Source organism: Trachypithecus francoisi, unplaced genomic scaffold (assembly GCF_009764315.1).
Source record: "Trachypithecus francoisi isolate TF-2019V2 unplaced genomic scaffold, Tfra_2.0 Lachesis_group3, whole genome shotgun sequence".
Lineage (NCBI taxonomy): Eukaryota > Metazoa > Chordata > Mammalia > Primates > Cercopithecidae > Trachypithecus > Trachypithecus francoisi.
Window position 1 is genome coordinate 48028076 of NW_022681468.1, and position 26864 is coordinate 48054939.

Consider the following 26864-nt stretch of genomic DNA (forward strand, 5'->3'; position numbering starts at 1 on the left):
TTAAGAATAGCTAAATTATGTTTAATATATCTTCTTTAATATCATGAATAAATGTGCAGAATCTTAAAATGACTATATTTTAAATATGTTAAACTTTTAAAGTGTTCTTTTTAAACAGGACTATTTAGTCACTTAGAATGCTAACCTGTTTGGAATAGCTCACTTTCTAAGGAAACCCAACAAGTTTTACTATTGAGTCAGAATTGTAAGGCTGAATTGTACAGCAACTTCAGAAATTAGAAATCCAAATCTACTCATTTATCAGATGAAAATCATCCGTTTGGAGATCAAGGCTAACTCTATTTCACAAAACTAGTTATTGGAATTAGAAATTAGGTCTCTTGGCTATTGGTCCATTTTTGTTGTTGTTGTTGTTGATATATACTAAGTTTGGAATAGTCGAAGTTGAAATCTAAGTAAAGTGTTTTCTTTTTTTCATTTTTCTTTATGATGTACTAGTATTCAGGATTTGAAGGAGAGAATTAGACAACGTACCAACTTACCACTTGGGCCAAGTATTGATACTCATGGGGAAACTTTTCTATCCCAAGAAGTGGTGGTTAATCTTTTACAAGAAACCAAACAAGCCTTTGAAAGATGTCATAGGGTAAGAGTGATTATAAATTTATTTTACGTCTACAGTTGTTCCTTGATATCTGTGGGGAGTTGATTCCAAAACCTCCAAGGATACCAAAATCATGGATGCTCAAGTCTGTTATAGAAAGTGTGTAGTATTTGCATATATCCTATGCACATCCTCCTTTATACTTTAATTCATCTCTAGATTACTTATAATTGTTTATATATATTATTACATTACCTAGTGCAATGTAAATCTCCGTAAATAGTTGTAACTTTAGGGTTTAGGGAATGATGACAGTACATCTTCAGTACAGCTGCAACCATTCTCTTTTTTTTTTCCTGAATATTTTTATCTGTGGCTGGTTGAATCTGCTGATGCAGAACCCACAGATACAGAACTTACAGATATGGAGAATTGACTATATAATTGTGTGTTTTAAGTCTTACCTTGTTTTACTAAGATACAAATTTACTCTCTGATTAGGAACAACTGTTTTTTGTAATAAAAGATAGGATTTTTGTTTTGGAGATCAGAATAATTTTAAAATTAGGAATAAATGTGAATTTAAATTCACATTTAAAATAACTTTAAAGTTGACCAGATCAAATTTTTGTTATGTAAGATTAAATGAAGATGTGAAAGGGACAGTTAGACTTTTCTCTTGAAGAAATGGTGCATCAGGGAAAGGACAGTGTTTTAGGAGCATCAACATCAAAGGGAAAGAATGAAGATTTGGCTCCATTAAAACTTAGATTTTCTTCTCTAATAAACACAGATAAGTCAGAGTGATAAAGTATTTGTAAATGATACTACTAGCAAAAGATTGTATGAAACAAATAATAGTAACCAATAATTTTATAGTACATAATATGTTCCAGACACTCTTTTTTTGTTTAAGTTCTGGGTTACATGTGCAGAACGTGCAGGTTTGTTATATAGGTTCACACGTGCCATGGTGGTTTGCTGCACCCATCAACCTCTCATCTACATTAGGTATTTCTTCTAATGCTAGTGCTCCCTTAGCCCCCCACCCCCCCAAACAGGCCCCAGTGTGTGATGTTCCCCTCCCTGTGTCCATATGTTCTCGTTGTTCAACTCCCACTTATGAGTGAGAACATGCGGTATTTGGTTTTCTGTTCCTGTGTGTGTTTCCTGAGAATAATGGTTTCTAGCTTCATCCATGTCCCTGCAAAGGACATGAACTCATCCTTTTTTATGGCTACATAGTATTCCATGGTATACATGTGCCACATTTTCTTTATCCAGTCTATCACTGATGGGCATTTGGGTTGGTTCCAAGTCTTTGCTATTGTGAGTAGTGCTGCGGTAAACATATGTGTGCATGTGTCTTTATAGTAGAATGATTTGTAATCCTTTGGGTATATACTCAGTAATGAGATTGCTGAGTCAAATGGTAATTCTGGTTCTAGAGCCTTGAGGAGTCACCACACTGTCTTCCACAATGGTTGAACTAATTTATACTCCCACCAACAGTGTAAAAGCATTCCTATTTCTCCACATCCTCTCCAGCATTTGTTGTTTCCTGACTTTTTAATGATTGCCATTCTAAGTGGCATGAGGTGGTATCTCATTGGGGTTTTGATTTGCATTTCTCTAATGACTGGTGATGATGAGCTTTTTTTCATGTTTGTTGGCTGCATAAATGTCTTATTTTGAGAAGTGCCGGATACTCTTCTAAGCATTTAAGAGAGGTGTGCGTGTGTGTGTGTGTGTGTGTGTGTGTGTGTGTGTGTGTATCTTGTTTGTATGTAGTTTACGTACGGGGGGGTGTGTGTGTATGTGTATATGTGTATGTAAACTTATTTCATCATATAACCACCCTTGAGGTTGTTATTTTGCAAATAAAGAACTGAAATACATGACTTTTAAGTAGTGGATTGAGAGTTGAGGCAGTCTTAATTATTTATGTTGATGTATATAATCTACATTTATATTGAGACAGTAAATTAAATTATACATGTGAATATAAATCAATAGAAAACAAGTCAAAGATACACATACACAGTTTGCAAGAAAGAAAATATAAATCACTAGTACAATACTCAGTCTCACTAATAGGGAAATGCAACTTAGAATAAGAGAATTACCATCCCATTTTCATTAGGTTGGGATAAATTAAGAAGTCTGATGACCAAGTATTGTTAAGGAAGTGGAGCAATAGCAGTTGTCACACACCACCAACGGGAGTGAAATTGATATGGTTATTTTGAGGATTAATTTGGCAATTTCTTAGAGAAACTCATAGGTTCATGTGATATGTCTAACATCATAACAGCATTTTTTGTCATGGTGAAAAATTAAAAGCAAACTCTCAGTGTCCATCAAAAAGAGAATTGTTAAACTGGTGTTTTTCATACAGTAGAAAACTATACAACAATTTAAATACATGAAGTAGAGTTACATGTATCAACATGAATAAATCTCAGAAATACTCAGTATTGATATGACTGAATCATATGGTTTTTTTTTTTAAGAAACTGCGAAACTAATAGTGTGTAGTGATATTTGATTATAGTTTTAGTTTTCATTTTCCTAATGCAATGATGATTCATGTTGAACATCTTTTCATGTGCTTATTTGCCATCAATATATACTCTCTGGTGAAATGTTTGTTCAGATCTTTTGTGCATTCTTAAATCAGTCATGTTTTCTTATTTTTTGAGCACTCTGTATTGTTGCAATTTATCAGATGTGATTTGCACATTTTTTTTATGCCTGTGGCTCATCTTTTTATTCTCATCAGTATTTCTAAGGATAGATGTTCTTAATTTTGATGACATCCAATTTAATAATACATTTCTGTTCTGGATGGTGATTTTGGTGTCATATAAGAAATCTTTGCCTAACCAAAGGTTACAAAGTTTTCCTCCTGTGTTTTCTTCTAGCAGTTTTATAGTTTGAGGCTTTATGTTAAGATGTATAATCAATTTTGAGTTAAGTTATACAGTATTGTGGATCAAAGTTCATAATTTTACAATTAGGCATCCAGTTGTTTCAGTTTCATTTATTGAAAAAACTATCATTTCCCCGCTGAATTACTCTAGAACCTTTGTCAAAAAATCAATGGACCATTTATATGTGGGTCTGTTTCTGGACTCTTCTGTTCCATTGGTCTGTCTTTATGCCTGTACTATACTGTCTGAATTGCTGTAACTTTATAATAAGTCTTGAATTGGGTAGTATAAGTCCTCTAACATTTTTATATAAATCATTTTGTATTATGTCTTATATTAGCTTGTCTGTTTTTGAAAAAGTCTGAGATTTTGATTGGAATTACATTGACTCCGTAGTTCTATTTGGGGAGAATTGACATATTTTGATGCCATTATAGTATATGTAAATGGTCTTTTTAAAATTTATATTTAATTTCTAGTTTAACTTAGTTGTTAGTATATAGAAATACAATTCATTTCTTTATGTTGCTCTTATAGCCACAAGGAAATTCCTTGTGGGCCTCAAGATCTTTCCCCTAAAATAGTTTTTTTGAATTTCACCTTGGCAATGTAAATTGATAGCTTGTCTTCACAGTTGCAGGACAAAGGAGAGAACTCAAGTCATCCCTCAGCCCACCTGAGACAAATGCGTATCTCATTGTTTCCTCTGTCCTATTGTTTGTGTAGATTCACTGATCCAGATTAAGGTATAAGTGATTATTCCTCTACCCACCTCTGACATGCAAATTGTATATTCAGTGAAAGGGTGGATCAGACTTAAAAGAATACAAGTGTTTGTCTCTTACCTACCTGTAACCTGGAAGTACCTTCTCACCCCTTCAAGTTGTCCTGCCTTTCCGGACAGAACCAGTGTACATCATACCTATTGATTGATGTCTCATGTCTCCCTAAAATGGATAAAACCAAGCTGTGCCCTTGCCAACTTAGGTGGGCACATGTCAGTGGGGCCTCCAGAGATTGTGTCACAGGAATGTCTTTAACCTTGGCAAAATAAACTTTCTAAATTGATTGAGACTTGTCTCAGATACTTTTGGGTTCAGACCTGCAACCTAACTAAACTCACCTATTAGTTTTATTTGCCTTCTTTTTTTTTATTTGTAGGTTCCACTGGCTTTTCTGTATAGATTATCATATTATCAGCCCATAAATACAGTTTTACTTATTTTTTCCAATATAGATGTCTTTTATTTTGTTCTTTTGCCTTATTGCACTGGCCAGACTTCTAGTACAATGCTGAATAGAAGTGGTGAGAGTGAACACTTTGCTTTATTTCTGATCTTAAGAATAAATCATTTCATCTTTCACCATTAAGTATGATACTAATTGAGTTTTTCATAGATGTTCTTTTTCAGATTGAGAAAATTATTTTATCCTACTTAGCTATGAGGATTAGATGTTAGATTTTGTGCAAAACTCTTTTATTCTGTTAATATGGTAAGTTATAGTGATTGATTTTCAAATGTTGGCCTTGCATTCCTTCTTTGATAAACTCCAATTGGTCATCAATTGACCTTTGACCTTTTGTCATATTTATATATTGTTGGATTAGTTTTGCTAAACTTTTGTAAAGAATTTTAACATCTGTGTTCATGAGGGATATTGGCCTTTTTTTTTTTTTTTGAGACAGAGTCTCCCTCTGTCGCCCAGGCTGGAGTGCGGTGGCATGATCTCAGCTCACTGCAACCTCCGCCTCTCGAGTTCAAGCCATTCTCCTGCCTCAGCCTCCTGAGTAGCTGGAACTACAGGCTCCTGCCACCATGCCCAGCTGAGTTTTGTATTTTTAGTAGAGACAGGGTTTCGCCATGTTGACCAGGGTGGTCTTGAACCTCTGACCTCAGGTGATCCGCCCGCCTCAGCTTCCCAAAGTGCTGGAATTACAGGTGTGAGCCACTGCGCCTGGCTTTTTTTCCTTTTTATGTCTTTGTCTGGTTTTAGTATCAGGGTAATGTTGGCCTCATAGGATGTGTTGGGAAATATTTCCACCACCCCTCCCAATTTTCTGAAAGAGTTTGCATAGAATTGGTATTCTTTCTTTCTTTAAGTGTTTGGTAAAATTCACAAGTGAAGTCGTTTGGGCCTGAATTTTTTTGTGTGTGAGGATTTTAAACTACAAATTCAACTTCTTTAGTAGATACAGAACAATTCAGGTTATCCACTTCTTTTTAAGTCAGCTTTGGTAGTTTGTATGTTTTAAGCATTTGTGTAGTTCACATAAGTTGTTGAATTTATTGGACTAAAATTATATTCATGATATTTTCTTATCCTTTTGATATCTGTAGAATTTGTAGTGATGTCACCACTTTCCTAATATTAGTAATTTATGTATTTTTTTTTTTCCTGATCAGTCAGGCTAGAGGTTTATTCATTTTACTGATTTATTTCCCCCATGGGGAACCAGCTTTTGGTTTCACTAATTTTTCTGTGTTGTTTTTCTGTTTTATATTCATCAATTTCTACTCTTTATTACTTCTGTTATTCTGCTTACTTGGGTTTTATACCCCCCCCCACCACAACCCCCCTGTTTTTTTAGTTTTCTAAGGTAGAAGCTGAGGTCATTGATTTGAGAACTTCCTTCTGTCCTAATCTAATGCAGGTGTTTTGTCTTACAAATTTCCCTGTAAATACTACTTTAGCTGCATCCCCAGAATTTTTGTATGTTGTGCTTTATTTCCATTCAGTTCAAATCCTTTTAATTTTGCTTTTAATTTGTTTTGGCCCAAACGTGATTTAGAAATATGTTATTTAGTTTCCAAATATTTAGGAATTTGTTAGATATCTTTCTGTTACTAATTTTAAATTTGATTCCATTGTGGTCAGAGGATGTACTTTGTATGATGTGAACCCATTTTAAATTTATTAAGACTTGTGGTTTCTTTTTAGCCCAGAATATGGTCCATCTTTTTTGTATGCACTTGAAAAAATATATATATCCTGATGTTGTTGGATGGAGTATTGTATAAATGTCAGTTAGGCTTAGTTGATTATGTTGTTCAAGTCTTCTGTATCTTTACCAATTTTCCATCTGCCTCTTCTGTCTATTATTCATGGATGTTTGGGTGTAAATAGGAGTGTAAGAATGGCTTGTGAAGAAGGTAAGAGCATTTTTTGAGCATCAGTGATGAGAGGAGGAGGGTATATATTGGAGTAGAGAGACTGATGAAGGAGGGGTAAAGATTGGGGTAGTTATTAATAAGACCAGGAAGGAAGCTGAGTAATACCAAATTATAATCAGTGGGAATTCAAAGGGGGTTGTAGAATTCCTATCAACTTCTAATTTAATACATCAGGTAATAAGTATTAACCCCAAGAGAATACATGAATGAAGACTACAAATAGGTTTGACAGAAGCAGAAATCAATGTATAAATAATATGGAACGCAATTATAAGAAGTCAAGAGTAATTTTCTGTTAAAAAAGGATTTTATTTTCCCAGCATAACTAATAATTATTTTACTAAATAGCTAGTTTAACAGCAACAACAGCACCAAAATGAATATTGTAAGCTCACTATGTGCAAATACTGTGCTAAAAACACTTTACGCTTAATTTCGTATTTTATTCTCACCTCAAGGCTAGAATGTAAGTACTATTAATATTATTCCCGTCTTACAAATGAAGAAATTGAGGCATGGTGGGGTTAAATAACATCTCAAAGGTTCACTTAGTCAGGAAATGATAAAACCATTATTTGAGCCAGTCATATTTTATGGTGCATCTGTTATTAATTTCTCCATCTCCACTCCCCAGTGAAACAAAGAATTCTTTTTGTTCTAAGTTTTACTAGACTGTTCTTTGCTCAGTCAGTGGCTCTCAAACCTCTGACCCACAGTAAGAAATGCGTTTTACATGTTAACCCTGTGTATACATATTTAAATGGGGGAGGTATACATTTTATGAAAGTGTACTTGGATTTCACTAATGGATTGCAGTCCAAGTTTGAAAAACATTGCTCTAAGTCAGGAGAGTTATAGGCAAATATGGAGCGTTACAATTGTGTGTATATGTGTTTGTGCATGCATGCGCAGTATGGGGGGAGCTGCGAGTTATTCTGATACCTGAAACACTGACTACATCTTACAAAAAAATTGCTTAAAAAATTGGCATTTTCAAAAGGTAGACTTGAGGAGTGATAATTGTTTGGTTTTTGTTTTTAAGCTCTCTGATCCTTCCGACTTACCAAGGAATGCCTTCAGAATTTTTACCATTCTTGTGGAATTTTTATGTATTGAGCATATTGATTATGCTTTGGAAACAGGACTTGCTGGTAAGTATATTTGTGTTACACTTGTGTTAAATTCCTTTGATCCTGCTTGGTTAAACTATATGCATAATGTTGTTTTCCGTATAATCATCTCTGTATGTCAAATTCAGTTCAATGCAATGAAGTCAGAGCTTTTATAATGCAAAGATTTGCCAGGTGCTAAAAACTATACAGAATGGTTCTCTCATGTTGTTTACATACGACATAATAGAATAATAAGCTACCTAAGTCACTACAATGTATGACACAATGTCTTACAATTCTGTAACTTAGAAAATGTCAGGGAACAAAAATGAAGGCAAAAACAATTCTTTTTTTTTTTTTTTTTTGAGACGGAGTCTCGCTCTGTCGCCCGGGCTGGAGTGCAGTGGCCGGATCTCAGCTCACTGCAAGCTCCGCCTCCCAGGTTTACGCCATTCTCCTGCCTCAGCCTCCCGAGTAGCTGGGACTACAGACGCCCACCACCTCGCCCGGCTAGCTTTTTGTATTTTTTAGTAGAGACGGGGTTTCACCATGTTAGCCAGGATGGTCTCGATCTCCTGACCTCGTGATCCGCCCGTCTCGGCCTCCCAAAGTGCTGGAATTACAGGCTTGAGCCACCGCGCCCGGCCCGGCAAAAACAATTCTGATTGGGGAATTGAGTAATGTAAGATTTAGAAAGAGAAGTATTAAAAACTAAGTCTGGAAAAAATAGATTCAAATTAAAATTCTTATTTTGCTTTTGGTCTTTTGGTCTTAGTAGTTAGTATTAGTAGCATAATAATGACCTGAGTCCAGTCTCATTAATTCAGTTGTCTACTTCATCTGTTTAATGGTCATCTCAAACTTAACATATCCAAAATGAAACTCTTTATCTTCCTTCTAAACCTATTCCTTTTCCATTCTTCCCATGTCATTAAAAGGCATTACCAATATGCATGATTATTGTATGTCAGTTTTTTGAAAGGCATTACCATTTACCACTTGCTCAAGCCCCAACAAAACCCAGGAGTTCCTTAATTCCTCCTTTCAGAAATCAATCCTGATAGCCAATCCATCAGCAAATCCTGTTAATATACTTCCAGGCATAAGTCAGATTCATGTACTTTTCTCCGTCTTCACTGATGCCACCCTAATTTAAACACCATTATCTCTGACAACTTGTAACTGGTCTCCCTGTGTACATTCTTGCATCTCCACATTACTGACTTCATGTAACAGCCAGTTTAATTATTTCCTTATTTAAAACTCTGTAGTGGTTTCCTATCACTCTTAAGGGGAAAACAACAGCAAACTCTAGAGAAGCATGACTTTTTATCTGGCCTGGTATGTATTCATCATTTCTCGTTGCATTTCTTCTCACTGAGCAGTCACTCTGACCCTCATTGTTTTTCCTTGCGTAGTCTCTTTGCACTTGGTATTTCCCTATCCCCAAAATACTTTTGCTTCAGCTTTTCTCGTGGCTGGCTTTTCAATCATCTGATCTCAGCTAAGATGTTATCTTCTCAGAGAGACCATTGCTGATCACCCTAGCTAAAGTAGCCCTTTTCTCCCAGCCCAGTTATCCTCCTTATCTTATCATTGCATTAACTTTTTTTATAGCACTTACCACAATGAAATTTTTATCTGTTAATGTCTGCCTCCACTTACCAGAATTCATTCATTTAACACATGCTTATTAAATGCCTACTCCTGCACCTGTGGAGTTTACATGCTTATGGAGAAGATAGACAAATGATTAGAAAGTGCAGTGAAGAAAAATAAAACTGAGTAAGGGATTAAAAAATTTTTTAAAGTGTGTATATATAATAATTTTGATATGCCCTTATTTTTATTTTTGAGACAGAGTCTCGTTTTGTCACCCAGGCTAGCATGCAGTGGCACAGTCATGGCTCGTGGCAACTTTGAACTCCTGGGCTCAAGCAATACTCCTGCCTCAGCCTCCTGAGTAGCTGTAACTATAGGTGCATGCCACTGCGCCCAGCTAATTTTTTCTTTTTTTGTGGAGATGGGGTCTTGCTGTTTTGTAGAGATGGGGGCCTAGGCTGTTCTTGAACTCTACTCCAAGCGATTCTCCCTCCTCAGCCTCTCAATAATTTTTTGTTTTGATTTAAACTGTTTTCCTAAAGGTTTCTTTCCCTACTAACTTATGCCACTGCTGGACTGTTTGTGTGTGCCAGTTTTTCTGTAATTGAATATTCTTTAAAAATTTTAATTTCATGGTTAAAAACATACATCGTAGCTGAGTTCTGATGCCTATAAAGAAAAAAAGTACATCAGTATTACCTTAATTTTTATGTCTTTCATTAATAACTGATTCATATTTTCTACATATGTATTGATTTTTTTTCTCTTGTAAAGTTCATTTGTTATTGGAGCCTTCAGTTTTCTTACCAGTTGGTAATCTTGTCTTTTACTTGGGTAGGGGAGGAGAACACCTTTATTTTCCATTATTAAGACAAAAAAATCATTGTCCTGTAAAGAACTCTAGGTGTCAAGCCTGTATTTTCACATTAGCTATGCATATTTTCTTTAGTCTCTTAAGTCTTTTACTTTTAGCTAGAAACATAAACATCTAGGACCTTAGAGTTCATCTGTTATTCTTTACAAAAAGGAGGAAATGGAAATCCAGAGGTCAGCTGACATTTTGAGGTCAGAATATGGAGTGGCTTGATTCCCTTTTTATTTTATTCTGAATAAATTCCAGAATAAAATCAAGTATGTAATCTGTAGATAGAACATTTTGAGTATTTTTGAGAAAATAGTGTAGAGCACAGTAAGTGAAATGTGTCGGTTTAGGCATATTACTATGGCAGCAGTATCTAGGATGAAAGATAAAGAGACTTGAATGAGAAAGACCAATGAGAGAATTATTCGAACTATTATCAGAGGTAAAGAGGCCTGGTTATAAGAAATATGTGGAGATGTATTCATGGCTCACGTGAATCATGAAGGCAAAGTAGATGGTGAATATTGGACATAAAAATAACTTTGGATGAGTTTTACTAGTATAAGCTTAGCTTGATTTTCCTCTTCTGTCCACAGAAGTCATTATTGATGTATTAAAACAGTGGTTTCATTTATGTTATAGATTAAAAAACCACATTCTTTTTTTCTGTTGCCAAGATGAATTTCTTCAAGGATGATTCTAACATATGTATGCTTTCTGGTTTTAGGAATTCCCTCTTCAGATTCTAGGAATGCAAATCTTTATTTTTTGGATGTTGTGCAACAGGCCAATACTATTTTTCATCTTTTTGACAAACAGTTTAATGATCACCTTATGCCACTAATAAGGTTAGTCAAATTATCTGATTTTCATTGATATTTCAGTGACTGTTATAGCATTCTACATAATATTCTACGTATATTTTCATTAAATTTAAAAAGTACATGTTCACAAAAATGTCAGACTGGACAAGTGGAATGAAATAAAAATATAAAAGTTCTTAGGAAATAAAACATTAAGTATTGTTTCTTCTTGCATTTCTGTTTTCTCTTTCCACTATATTATTAATTTTGGTGTATTTCAAAAGATTTAATCTGTCACAAACCTAAGACTGAAATCTCATGTGAAAGAGGACCTCCAGCTTAGTGAAACTCAGCAAATTTGACATCTTTTAAAAGATCTGATAGACAAAGCCCATGTACCCACTTGTTATAAAGACATACAAAAAATTTTATAAGATTAATAGGACAGATTTTAATGAGGCATTAAGTAAAGTTTGGTTTATAGCTTCATATCAATTTATATGAACTTATAAAACATTTGAGAATCAAATAGGATGGTGTATATGTGAACATGCTTTACAAAATTCTCTTTAGCACTATTATGTAAGAGGAAAAATATTCATATAAAATTTTTTGACTTTTTGTTATAAACATTGATATGCCAAGACTAGTCCAGAAACACTCTCAAAGATAACAGTCACTTGTAATCCCTGAATCATACTCTGAAAGGAAATTTGCTTTTCAAGATTCGTTATACCACATAGCAGAGAATTCACACAATTATTAGGGTTGCCTGTTTCTTAATATTTTGAATGTTTTGACATTCTGATAGCATTCAGAAGGCAAATATGATTGTCAGGTTTTTAAAAATACAACTGGATTGGCTGTTACCCTCCAAATTTTAGAGTATGATTTACTGTATTCTTAAAACTCTGGTGATGCTAGTCTATAACTTTTGTTGGTATTACACTAGATATTTGTTTATAAAGAAAACCAAATAATTCCACAATTTTAAAGTCACATTTATATTCTTGAGAGATATCTCCTCAGAGATCAAAATAACAAATTCAAGTGGTCCTCTTCCTTAGTCTATTATAATGAATTGGGCATAGTGAATGCTAAATAATTACTTTGCTTCTTATATGCTTCTTGGATTTGTTAACAATATTAATGCATGTATACAGATGTATTTATAAATGTATACAATGTAATACACATCGGTGTAAGAAAAACTTTCAGAAAATCTCAGATTATTAATATGACTCTTTTTCCTTTTTAAATATACAATAGCTCTTCTCCTAAGTTATCTGAATGCCTTCAGAAGAAAAAAGAAATAATTGAACAAATGGAGATGAAATTGGATACTGGCATTGACAGGCAAGTTGTTGGTTTTGTCTCTTGCATTTTTTAAAATTATAAAAACACCACATTATAGCAGCATGCAAATACTTTGTAGAGAAGAAAAATATTTATCTTAATTCCACCATATTGCTACAACATTTGATTAAAAAAAAAGAAACATTATTTTTATATATTGCCTTCATCCTTATTACAATGTTGTTTTTGTTGGATCCTGGAGTTTTTTACTTTGGCCTATCTTGGCATTTAACATACCTTCCTCACTAAGCTTAATCATTTCTAGCTTTTGATTTAAAATGAGAAGTATGTGACGTTTTTCAGTTGAACACTTAGAGGCCATTGTAGGATTATTAATTGTCCTAATTTCAATGTTACTGTGTTTCAAGGAATAGGGAGGCCCAAAGAGAGGCAGAGAGACAGGGAAATAGCCATTAACTAGAGTAATCAGAACACACACTATATTTGTCAGTTAGGTTCACTGTCTTATATGGGTATGGTTTGTGGTACCCCAAAACAATTAAAATAGTAACATCAAAGATCACTGATCACAGATCACCATAACAGATTTAGCAGTAATGAAAATGTTTTAAATATCGTAAGAATTACCAAAATGTGACACAGAAACACAAAGTGAGCCCATGCTATTGGAAAAATGGCACTGATAGACTTGCGTTGCCACAAGCCTGCAACTTGTAAAAAAACAAAACAAACCACAGTATCTGTGAAACACAATCAAACAAAGCAGAATAAAACAAGGTATGCCTGGATAATCAGAAGTGGGGTTGTTGGATCATATAGTAACTCTGTTTTTAAGTTTTTGAGGAATTTCCGTGCTTTTCTATAATGGCTGTACCAATTTACATCCCCATCAACAGTGTACAAATGTTCTCTTTTATCTACACTCTTGATAATGCTTGTTATCTATTGCCTTTTTGAAAAGAACCATCCTAACGGGTGTAAAGTGATAATTGATTGCATTTTCCTGATGATTAGTGATGTTGAGCACCTTTTCATATACCTGTTAGCCATCTGTATGTCTTCTTTCAAAAAGTTTTATTCAGGTTCTTTGCCTTTAATCGTTGGATCATTTATTTTTTTGCTGTTGAGTTGAGTTCCTATATTTGGAGTGTTAAACCCCTCTGAGATGTATGGTTTACAAATATTTCCTTCCATTTCATAGGCTTTTAATTGTTTTCTTTGCTGTACAGAAACTCTTTAGTTTGATGCAATCTCATTTGTCTTTGTTTCTGTTGCCTCTGCTTTTGAGGCCATATCCAAAAGGTCATTGCCAACACCAACGTCAAGAAACTTTTTTCTTATGTTTTCTTCTACTAGTTTTATAGTTGTGGGTCTTGTATTAAATGTAATTCATTTTGAGTTGATTTTTTTTGGTGACTAAGATAAAGGTGTCATTTCGTTTTCCTGTGTGTAGATATCCAGTTTTCCAGCACTATTTATTGAGGAAATTATCCTTTCCCTATTGTGTGTTCTTGGCACCCTTGTTAAAGAGCAGTTGACCATAAATGGATGGATTTATTTCTGGGCTCTATATCCTGTTCCATTGGGCTGTATATCTGTTTTTATGACGGTACCATACTGCATTAATTACTGTAGCTGTATAATATATTTTCTAACCAAGAAGTACGATGCTTCCAGTTTTGTTCTTTCTCAAAATTGCTTTGGCTATTCAGGATTTTTTTCTGGTTCCATAAGAATTTTAGTGTTTTTTTTTTTTTCTATTTCTGTGAAAAATGCCATTGGAATTTTGATTGGGAATGCATTGACTCTAAATTGCTTTGGGTAGTGTGGACGTGTTAACAATATTATTTCAAGCCCTAAACGCGAGATACGTTTCCATTTACTTATTTCTTTTGGAAATGTTCTAAAGTTTTTTCAGTGTATAAATCTTTTACTTCCTTGGTTAATTCCTAAATATTTTATTCTTTTTCATGCTATTGTAAATAGGATTTTTTTTTCTTTCTTTTTTGGATAGTTTGCTGATAATGTTTAAAAACAACTGATTTTTGTGTGATGATTTATCTTGCAACTTTACTGAATTCTTTTATTCTATTTTTTGATGGAGTCTAAAATTTAGAGTTTTCTCTAAGATATCATATCTGCAAAGAGACAGTTTTACTTCTTTCTTTCCAATTTAGATGTCTTTTATTTCTTTTTCTTGCCTAAGTGCTCTGGCTAGGATATCCACTACTGTGTTGAAAAGAAGTGGTGAGAGTAGACATCCTTCTTGTTCCTGATGTTAGTTAGAGGAAAAGCTTTCAGCTTTTCACTATGGAGTTTGATATTAGTTGTGGGCTTGTCATATATGATCTTTATTATCTTTAGGTATATTCCTTCTATACCTAATTTGTTTGCAAGTCTTTGTCATGAAAGAGTGTTGAATTTTACCAGAAGTGTTTTTTTTTCACATTATCAATCATATGATTTTTATCCTTCATTCTGTTAATGTGGTCTGTCACATTTATAGATCTGCATATGTTGAACTATCCTTGAATCTCAGGGATAAATTCTGTTTGATTATGGGGTATGATCCTTTTAGTATGTTATTGAATTAGTTTGCTAGTTTTTTTTTTTTTTTTTTTTAACATCTGTATTCATCAGGGATATTGGCCCGTAATTTTCTTACCTGTATTGTCCTTCTCTGGCTTTGGTATCCCTGTAGTGCTGTCTTTGTAAAATGAGTTTGAAAGTGTTACAAGTTCTTCCATTGTTTGAAAAAGTTTGAGAACGATTGGTGTTAATTCTTCTTCTTCTTCTTTTTTTTTGGAGATGATGTCTCCGTCTTTCCAGGCTGGAGACCAGTGGCACAATCTTGGCTCACTGCAACCTCCACCTCCCTGGTTCAAGCAATTCCCCTTGCCTCACCCTCCTGAACAGCAGGAATTACAGGCGCACACCATCATACCCAGCTAATTTTTTCTATTTTTAATAGAGACGGAGTTTTACCGTGTTGGCCAGACTGGTCTTGAACTCCTGACCTCAGGCAATCCACCCGCCTCAGCCTCCCAAAGTGCTGGGCTTACAGGTGTGAGCCACCGCGCCCAGCCAATTCTTCTTTTAATGTTGGGTAGAATTCACTAGTAAGACCATCTGGTCCTGGGATTTTTCTGACTTCAGCAGGACCTCTGTCTCTTAATCTCTTAATCTTATGCCAATCTATTATCCTTTTCCTAGCTTTATTTCTTTAGTTATTGTGCTTATATCACTTGGTCCATCTTTTGAATTACTTTCTTGAAATACCCTAAAGTACATTTCCTTCAAACACAACTGTCTTACAGACCCTAACCTCTAACAGGTGCAGTCTCTTTTATTCCCATAACTGGTTGCCTCCTCGCTGTTGGAGAATATCACATAACATGTACGTTATTGGTACCACTGCAAATCCATGCTTTCATTTCTCAGTTGAGTCTTTAGTACCTCTTATCCATCCTTCTGATTGTCCTTACACAGTGCGACTCAGCGTTGCTCCTACCTGTTTTTCCCAACCTTGTCAATTCTTCGTAAGTTCCCTATCTCCACTGGAAGCATTCTGTACACATTCAGCATCCCTAATCCAAAAATTCAAAATAAAAATGCTTCAAAATTTGAAACTTGAAACTTTTTGAGTGCTGACATTACCCTACAAGTGGAAAATTTTACACCTGGTCTCGTGACAGGGCACAGTCAAAATACAGATGCACAGCACATGGTTTATTTGAGTATCCCCAAGGGAAAAAAGACCCTCCCAACCCTCTTCAGCTGTGATAAATATTTTCTGTGCATGTCCGAATCCCCTGCCCCCACAATAAGCATGCCTACAAAGAATAATAAAATGGCATATGTGTAGGCTGGACATGCCAGTGGTAGGTTGCTCACAGTGCCCCACATGCAGCCAAGACCTGTGTGTATTACTCACTGTGTGTGTGCTTTTTTTTTCTCCTTATTCTGTACTCTGTGGTATAAAGATGTGAAATCTCAAAAAGGCCTACAGATACCACTGTGGTTAACAATGATAAGAAAAAGAGGAAGTTTATCCTTTTGTTTGTTTTTGTTTTTTGAGGTGGAGTCCCTCTCTGTTGCCCAGGCTGGAGTGCAGTGACGTGATCTTGGCTCTCTTCAACCCCTGACTCCTGGGTTCAAGCAATTCTCCTGCCTCAGCCTCCCGAGTAGCTGGGACTACAAGTGCACGCCACCGTGCCCAGCTAATTTTTTTGTATTTTTAGTGGAGACAGGGTTTTGCCATGTTGGCCAGGCTGGTCTCGAACTCCTGGCCTTAAATGACCCACCTGCCTCAGCCTCCCAAAGTGCTGGGATTACAGGCGTGAACTACTGCACTCAGCCTGTTTATCTTTTAAAAAAAATTTTTTTGTGGCCAGATGCAGTGGCTTACTCCTGTAATCCTAGCACTTTGGGAGGCTGAGGTGGGTGGATCACCTGAGGTCAGGAGTTCGAGACCAGCCTGGCCAACATGGTGAAACCCTATCTCTACTAAAAATACAAAAATTGGTCAGGCATGGTGGCAGGCACCTGTAATCCCAGCTACTCAAGAGGCTGAGGCAGGATAATTGCTTGAACCCGGCAGTCAGAGGTTGTAGTGAGCCAAGATCACGCCACTGCACTCCAGACTGGGCAACAAGAGCAGAACTCCGTCTCAAGAAATGAATAAATAAATAAATAAATAAATAAATAAATAAAAATAAAAATACTTTGTTTAGAGACCATGGTCTTACTCTGTCATCCAGGCTGGTGTGCAGCAGTGTAATCATAGCTCACTGCAACTTTGAACACCTGGGTTCACACAGTCCTCCCATCTCAGCCTCTTGAGTAGCTCAGATCACAGATGCACACCACCATACCCAGCCTTTTTTTTTTTTTTTTTTTTAAATGTAGAGATAGAGTTTTTGAACTCCTGGGCTCAAGTGATCCTCCCACTTCAGCCTCACAAAGTGCTGGGATTACAGGTGTGAGTCACCATACCTAGCAGCACTTACGTTTATCAAAGCTGTGGACAAACAGGATGGTGGTGTAAGTGTGAAATGTATTACAGAAGAGTATGGTATTGGAATGACCACCATATATTACCTGAAGAAACAGAAGGAGAAAACTCTGTGCTGAAAGTGATGAATGGAAGTTAATGAAAAATATAAAAACACTACATAAAGCTAAAAGTGAAGATCTTGATTATGTATTGAAAGAGTGGATCTGTCAGCATTGCAATGAATACATTGCCACTTAATGGTATGGTGATCATGAAACAAACAAAGATCTATCACGATGAATTAAAAATTGAAGGGAATCATGGCTATTCAATAGGCTGTTTGCCAAAAGTTAAGAACAGACACGGCATTATGTTTTTAAAGATTTGTTGTGATAAAGCATCTACTGGTCATGAAGCAGCAGAGAAATTCCTTAATGCGTTTGCCAAGGTTATTGCTGATGAAAATCTGGTATGAGAATAAGTCTATCATGTTGATGAAACACTACTCTTTTGGCATTACTGCCCCAGGAAGACACTGACAATACAGGTGATAAAATGGCTTTTACAGAAATTGAGGATGCCAAGGGCAGAGTAACTGTGCTGGGGTGTGCTAATACAGCAGGCATGTATAAGTGTAAGCTTGCTGTAATAGGCTAAAGCTTGCATCTTCATTGTTTCCAAGGAATGAATTTCTTGTTGGGTCCACTGTTATGCTAACAAAGGCATGGATAACCAAGGGTGTCTTTTCTGATTGGTTTTACAAACGTTTTGTACTAGTGGCTTGCACGTACTGCAGAAAAGCTGGGCTGGATAACAACTACAAGATTTTGTTATTCCTTGACAACTGTTCGTGTCATACTTTTTCCCAAATGTGACTTCATTCAGTCTTCTGACCAAGGTATATTTAGATCAATGAAGAGTAAATATAGAAACACTTTCTTGGGTGGGCATGGTGGCTCAAGCCTATAATTCCAACACTTTGGAAGGCTGAGGCAGGAGGATCACTTGAGCCCAGGAGTTTGAGACCAGCCTAAGGCAACGTAGTAAGACCCTGTCTCTACCCCCCAAAAATTTAAGAATTAGACAGGTGTTCTGGCATGTGCCTGTAGTTCCAACTACTCAGGAGGCTGAGTTGGGTGGATCACTTGAGCCTGGTATGTCCAGGCTGCAGTGAGCAATTATGTCCAGGCTGCAGTGAGCAATCATCACACTGCATTTATCCTGGGTGATGGAGCGAGACCCTGTCTCAGAACACTGTCTTTTTTTTTTTTTTTTTTTGGAGACAGAGTCTTGCCCAGGCTGGAGTGGTGCAGCGACGCCATCTCAGGTCACTGCAACTTCATCTTCCCGGGTCAAGCAATTCTTCTGCCTCAGCCTCCTGAGTAGCTGGTACTACAGGCGCCCACCACCACACCTGGCTAATTTTTGTATTTTTAGTAGAGACAGGGTTTCACTATGTTGGCCAGTCTTGTCTCAAACTCCCGCCCTCAAGTTATTCTCCCACTTCGGCCTCTCAGAACACTTTCTTGAATAGCATGCTAGCAACGGTGAACAGAGGTAGGAGTATGGAAGGTTTTCAAAATGAGTTGAGCTTGGAAGATGCTGTATATGCTGTTGCCAGTGCTTGGAACACAGTGACTAAAGACAGTGATGCATGCCTGGCACAACCTCTGGCCTTCAGCTATGTTCAGTGAAGAGGATGAACAAGGTAGTGACTTTGAAGATTTCCATATTTCAAGTGAGAAAAAAGTGATGTCTGACTTCTTACATATACAAAAAAATAATACATTTAGAGTCTGTCAGTAAGTTGGATGAAGTGAATATCAAATAATTTTTAACATCAGTGAGACTCCAGTTGCTCATTCATGGACTGGTAGTGAAATAGCCAAAATGGTTCTAAATCAAGGTGATTGTGATAATAGTGACAAAGTAATGTTGCTAACACTGCAGAAAAAATGCCTGTAGATTACATGGTGAAAATGTGCAATGGACTTATAAAAAAAAGTACAGCAGTGTACATTCGTAAAAGAACAAGAAGTCATATCAGTTTACAAAATCAAATAGAGACTTCTAGACAAAAACCATTATTAATGAGGCAGATAACTCCAGAGGAAACTTTTAAGAAGCCATCCAGCAGAATATCTCCTCATCCAAAGAGGTCCTGCTTTCTGGTCTCTCAACTGCTTCTGATGTTTTTTGTCACCTAAAAAAATAAAATGTAGGATAGAGTACCTTTTCATGAAAGCACAGCATCGTAGGTGGAGACTGAAAACCTGCTACCTTGTTTGTTGTTGTTTAATAGGCAATACAGGTATTGTGGTGATGTTACTGTGCTGTTTGGTTACCTTAAACTTATTTTTTCTCTGAATGGCATGTCATCGTTTTTACTGTTAAGTACTTATGTGTGAATAAGTATAAGAAAATGATTGCTTACTGGTAGCATATAAATTCAGAGTCAGGAATGATGGTGATGCCAGACAGCCATGGATTGTCCACATGGGTGTCTGAGATAGTGACATCTTTGCTTTCTGATGGCTCAGTGAACATAAATGTTTCATGTATAAAACTATTAAAATATTTTATAAAGTTACTCTCAGTCTACATGTATAATATATATATGAAACATAGATGAGTTTTGTGTTTAGAATGGGTCCCATCCCCAAGGTATCTTATTATGTATATACAAATATTCCAAAATCTGAAAAATTTCAAAATCCAAAACACTTCTGGTCCCAAGAATTTTGAGAAAGGGATAGTTAACTTGTATATGGTTTTTGCCTTTGAAGATCCTTAGCTGTTAAGGAATTAAATTAGTGACAGGCTTCTGAGATCTTTGAATCTTGAAGTATTGCACGAAGAATTTTTGCCCTCTGTTTTGAGCAGAAAGATAATAAAACCAAGAGCTCTTTCATATTAAGACCTAGAGCTGACTTTTTCTAATATCTAAAGTTTACCAATAGTGAAAGAATTTTATGGTGATAGGATATTAAATAACTGATTTAATTTAGCATAAATAATATAATTAAATATAAACATAGAATAAGTTAGATGGGTTAAAGAATGTTGTGGTCTCAATTCTCTAGGACATTAAATTGTATGATTGGACAGATGAAGCATATTTTGGCTGCAGAACAAAAGAAAACAGATTTTAAGCCAGAAGATGAAAACAATGTTTTGATTCAATATACTAATGTGAGTAAAATGATTCAATTTGTTAATACTTTGCTAACATTTTCATTGGTGTATCCTGTGCCCTAGATTTTTTCTTTTATACTTACAGATTAATGAGAAACTATGTATTTCCTCTTTAGCTAAGCTGGTATACATTTCTGTGTAATGAGTGTAGAAAAACTTTTATAGGCCTGTGTAAAAGTCTGTGCTTACGTAAGAAAACAAGTGGAGAAGATTAAAAATTCCATGGATGGGAAGAATGTGGATACAGTTTTGATGGAACTTGGAGTACGTTTTCATCGACTTATCTATGAGCATCTTCAACAATATTCCTACAGTTGTATGGGTGGCATGTTGGCAATTTGTGATGTAGCTGAATATAGGAAGTGTGCCAAAGACTTCAAGGTATGTATACACAAAAACATCAAACTTGCAAATAGGCCCAGGAACATAAGTCAGATCATTAAAAATCACTACTTATAATTAGTGAAAGGTTTATAACTTTTGTTGATATTGTATGAGATAGATTAACACATTCTACCTGAAACAGTGTGGTTCCAGTCATTTTCTTTTAATTTTAAATTTTAAATTTTATTTTATTTTCCAGAGACAGGGTTTCACAATGTTGCCCAGGCTGGTCTCTCCTGGGCTCAAGTGATCCGCTGCCTCAGCCTCCCAAAGTGCTGGGTTTACAGGAATGAGCCACCACACCTGGCCCACATATTTAATATTAAACACATTTTTGCTTCAAGGTGTATTTTCAGTTCCACGGTCTTTGACTTATTGACATCCATGACTAATGCTGTATATGTCACACATTAGGAAAATAATGTCTTCATTTTATGTCCCTCTGAATTTTTCTGTAACATTTAAATTATGAAAAATACTATATATTAATAACTAGTTTTAGTCCACTGAAGTATATGTGATTGTTATATTGAAGAGAATTGACATATGAATCTTTTTGAAATATTATAATAAGTTTATTTAACTATGAAATCTTTAAGGTTTAATGCTTTGTGATCTTTAAAAAATTCTAATATGTTGAACTCCACCCACACTAGTAAGTCCCACCTGACAGTATGTAAGAAGTTACAAGCTAATTGTAAAACTGGAAACTGTTTTGTTTCAATGTTACTTTTTTTCTTCTCTCAATTCAGATTCCAATGGTATTACATCTTTTTGATACTCTGCATGCTCTTTGCAATCTTCTGGTAGTTGCCCCAGATAATTTAAAGCAAGTCTGCTCAGGAGAACAACTTGCTAATCTGGACAAGAATATACTTCACTCCTTCGTACAACTTCGTGCTGATTATAGATCTGCCCGCCTTGCTCGACACTTCAGCTGAGATTGAATTTACAAAGGAATTCAATGTCAATTCCTTAACAGAGGAATTTCTTGTACTTCAGCAGGCCTCGGTTGATAGAAAGCACAGGAGATACCTTATGACACAGCCAACATTTTGTGAAACAGTGACTGGAACAAAACAGCAGCCATACTTACCTTTGAGGTTTTATTTAAAGTTTGGATACCACTAACTATATTTTGCTTTTTTCCCCGTATGTTGAATTTTAATTCCATTCTTGAATGTAGAAATTTCAGATTCTTTAAAACTACATGTCACTGTTTTCATCCTAGAAAATGTTGCTGTCAGAAGGCAAAGGAAATGTTACCAGTGTTTTTGGTTCTTGTACTTTTAACATACTCCATTTAGAAATTTTGCCATTCTGTTTCCCATTAATAATAGGCAAAATACAGGAAAACTACATTTATTATTCCTCAGTTTTTAATGACCTTTTCAGCATCAATTGTTAATCAGGTTGTTTTAGGTTTTCATAAATAATTTTTTTGCCTCTTTCAAAAGGTTAACAATTAAGTTTACTTTCTGTAGTTGGTTGATTGGATTTTTTTCTGAGGGACAACATTAGTACTAGTCCAAAAAATGTCATAAACTGAACTAAAATGATGAAATATTTTATGTAGACATTAGGAGTGGATCAGAATACTGCTTTCTGGGTAAAACTTAAAAGTTTACTATTTCTTATTTGGTAAATAGATTTTAAGCCAATTCTAGTAAGAAATTGATAAAACTACCTTATTTTATATTTCACTTAAGGTGGAGGACCTTAACTAACGGACCATATTTATTCATTATTTTAATATTATAAGGGAAGTAAAAAAAGTGAGGTATAGTCTAAATGGTGCATATAAGAAATATTGATAGTGTTTAGCAACAATGCAGCCCTTTAAGATTTTCTGTCGTAATGCTAAACTTGAATAAGATGGAATGGCTGAATATGTGGTTAGTCTTTTATTTTAAGAGGAATTGAGAATTGATAGATTTGGAGATGAGCTTTGCAAAGAGTGGTTGCTTTTCATGTCTATAGGTCTGTCATTGTCCTTTTTCAAAGCATTTCTGAAGTTATTCCTACTTGGATATAGTTAATGGAATTGACTTAATTTGATGATGTATTAAATCACTTATAAAATTTTGAACATCAAGTGAAAATTTAGAAAGGCCATTGCTATTCTATAAACCTTGTAAACTTGCTCTGGGAGAATGCATTCTAAATTATATGTAATATTTCAGCTCCCATCGTGTTGTTCATAGTCTTCTAGGAACAGATAAACTTAAGTATTACTCAGTCTTGGCATTTTTTCTTTAATACAGGCTTTTAAGCCTGTTTTTGGAAAACTGCTTTTCTTCTGAGAACCTTAATCTGAATGTCATCAACTTTACCAAACCTTCTAAGTCCAGAGCTAACTTAGTACTATTTAAGTTACTATTGACTGAATTTTCTTCATTTTCTGTTTAGTCCAGTGTTACCAAGGTAAGCAAGGGAATGAAGTATACCAACTTTTTTCAAAGAATTTTAGGACATATATGACAGCTTTAGAAGGCTGTCTTGTTTTCTAGCCAAGGAAAAGCCAGAACAGGTTTTGGATACTAGAGAAAGTCTTATGCTTGTAATATTGCCATTTTAGAAAGCTCTGATGTGAATTCAAATTTTACCTCTGTTACTTAAAGCCAACAGTTTTAAGGCAGTAGTTTTACTGGCCATTTAAGCTCTTTGTACAGTGTCAATTTGTAAAAAAGAAAAAACAAAAAAAAATCTCAAATAAAACATGAGATAACATTTTAAGACTTCCAAATCAGAGAAGTGCTTCAAATTATTTTGTTTGGATTAATTTTTAAAATGTAAAGCATACACTTGTTGCTTAGTTATTTTGTTAATTATTTTCATGCTTGAGTTCTGTGCAATATTTTCTATTATGTCCGTTGATAGGACAGTGACAAAATTCATAAGTGAATACTTAATTTAGAAGTGTTAACATTAATGCTCAATAAACAAATTCCCTGCAGTTGTTTTTTTATTTCACTCTTTTTATATTTTAGAGCCATCCATCCTGAATTTTATAAATTATTTTTTTATTTAAAAATGTAAGATTTAAAAAATTTTTCACAGCATATGTCTTCTCACTTTCTTTTTTTAGCAAAAAATACTGACTATATAAATAAGACTAGAAATTTATCCTAAACAGATGGTCTTTCTCTAAGGGGGAAAAAAAAAATGTGTCATGTGAAGCAATATGCATTCTTTGTATTCTGATTTTTTAAGTGTTTTCATATTTATAGCCATCACAAAATTTTGCCCAAAGTGTATGGCTCAGAAGAGATGATCAATAAGTAAAATGTTTTTCATTTGCACATGGTAAAATTTTAGGTAGAGAATGGAGCTTTGTATAATTGGTAACTTTAACCAACATTTACATAAATGCAATCTTTGCAGTATTACACAATACCACATGAGCTAATATGCAATATTTACATAATGCATTGAATGAAGTTGAAAATATGCTCTAACACACTGCATATTGTTTTTCTAAAATTGAAAAATATCTGAAATACAGAATATGAATTTAATAAAGGAAGCCTACCTTATATAAATTATGATGTTGAAAATGACAGTCAACCAGAGTAGATGAAGTGTCCTTATGAAGAATTATTAAATAGTAGCTGGATGGATCTTTAGACAGATGACCACCTGACCATTCCAAGACAATATTTAGTCCCATTTTGAGAATTGCCATAGTTGCAAGGCCTTAGAATCTTCCTTATTTTAAAAAGAACTGTCAAAGTAAGTTAAATTAAAATCTAATTTAAATTAGGTTAATTTATATTACATTGTAGATCATTCTTTTTTTCCCCCTTTCACTTCTAAGTATTTTGCTTTCTGAGTACTAGCCTTCTGGTTCACAGGGAAATAATTTAATTATCAATCAGTAGATTGATTCCAAGTGGAGAATTCACTGCTTCCCTAAAATGCGTTTTTCTTACCTATGATGGTAAATATTTACAAGGATCTGGATAAAGAGATGTTGATTTTTGAAATGCCACAAAACCCCTTAAAGTGGTCAAGTTCTCAAGGTAGTGGCTAAGGCATGCTTGAACTGTGTTTGAGAGACAGCAGTTAAGTCGGTACATAAATCATTGATGACTAACAAAGCTAACATCTGGGAGATTAACTTTTTTTAATGCAAAAATATTCTGCATATTATCCATATATTGCTGAATTTTACATACAAAGCATTTTGTGCTTTCATTCAATTAGTTTAACTGTATTCAGTTTCTGTACTATTTCTCTCTGACCTATCCTGTAATACATTATTATGTACTTTAGAAGAAAAGATCAGTTCATATTGTCAGACTGAATAATTCTACATAAAGTTAAAAGTTAGCAATTTAAAAAATTTTACTGCATAATAAAGATAATTATAGTTACATGTATTGATTTAAGTCTTGCACACTGTGCTAATAAGTCCTTTGCATATATTATTTGATTCTAGAGCAACCCTAGGATTTGGGTACTATTATTTCCATTTGACAGATGAAAAACCTAATGCATAGAAAGGTAAGTAGACCAGTGAAGGTCTACAGCTAGTAAAATGCTCACATTGAAACCTAAATCTTTTCTCACTCACTTTTAGGTTCTATATGCTGTTCTCCTTACATAACATTAAATAGATCCTTTAGTTTGGTAGGTTCATTAGTTTGCTTAATCGTTTGCTTCCAATATGAGTCTTATTGTAGCATTTATATTACAGAGCTGGCATACAGGGTCAATATCTAATTTACTGTTGTGCTTTTCTTAATATGTTCAATGTGTGGTCATACTTTCTAAATTTGATTTTTTTAAATTTTATAAGTGGTCATGAAACTTAATGTTAAGTTTGTACTTAATAGAAATATGTCTATCACAAATCTTTATTGGTATTATTTTATATACTTTTCCAGCTTGATAATTTTCACAATAGAAAGAGACCAAATATTTTGTACTATATTTTGTGACATAGAAGTAAATGACAACTCTACCTTGGAAGATATGAAGAAATCAGTGTTTTTATGTTCAAAAACTATTTTAAATGTCATAGGCTTGCCAATTGTGTTAACTATTTAATACATTGGTAGTTTTTAAATGACTAATGCTGGAGTGAAAGTGTAAGGCAAAATATTTAGTGTATTAACAGTAGATAGTCATTTTCATGTAATCAGAATTGCATGTTGAGGGTTTCTACCACTGATCAATCATTTCTCTTTACAAATTTAGGGAAGAAACAACTGTTCAAATGTATAGGGGACAGAAACCTGACATTTAGAGAATAGAGATTTCAATTGCCAAATTACAGCAGTTAGGCTGCCCGTGAGCTTAACAAAATTCCTATTTTTGAACTAGACGCAATGTGTTTTATCATTATTATTTGATAGATACCATTAACCTTTGTTTTGTGTTTAAATATCTACTTTTGGGGGGAAAGATGAGTAATTAAACACACTTGCCCGTTTTCTAAGTGGTTTAGAAGGTCGCAGTCTGCCTCACCATACAAAGCCAGTTTAAATAGGAATATATTACATCATACTTCAAATAGCAGTCAACCTCAGAGGAAAGTCATTTATTCAGAAGGCGTAGATTTTGCTAGACAGCAGTGATGCATTACAAATATATAATTATTTGCACTAATATTTGAGCAGGTGGAATGGATTAGAACATGGTCAACATTATGCTGCTGATAACATGTATTTTTCTATATTAATATGTACTGTGCAACATGTATTAAAATTGTCAATAATTCATTTTAGCCAAGATACTAATATTTATATTACTGTGTTTAAGAGACAGTATCCAACTGAGCCACTTTTAATTTAAAAGTCTGAAACTGGAATTAAGTTTACTTTCAGAAATCACTTAAATTACTTTATAATCAGTGAAAGGTCAGTAAAACGTAGAATCATAAGTGCCTAGTGACTTAATAGGAGGAAATATGGAGGG

The 26864-nt window shown here is 34.6% G+C and overlaps 1 protein-coding gene across 1 annotated transcript in view; it reads left to right on the forward strand.

Annotated features, from left to right (window-relative positions):
* The window catches only part of EXOC5 (exocyst complex component 5), a 63928-nt gene extending 38012 nt beyond the window's left edge, over nt 1–25916 (forward strand). The window contains exons 12-18 of the mRNA XM_033187927.1: nt 460–607; nt 7714–7822; nt 10975–11095; nt 12320–12406; nt 20447–20555; nt 20724–20939; nt 21695–25916. Coding sequence (XP_033043818.1) covers nt 460–607; nt 7714–7822; nt 10975–11095; nt 12320–12406; nt 20447–20555; nt 20724–20939; nt 21695–21883 — 979 coding nt within the window. The 3' untranslated portion in view covers nt 21884–25916. The remainder of the gene's footprint in view (nt 1–459; nt 608–7713; nt 7823–10974; nt 11096–12319; nt 12407–20446; nt 20556–20723; nt 20940–21694) is intronic.
* The last annotated feature ends 948 nt before the right edge of the window (nt 25917–26864 follow it).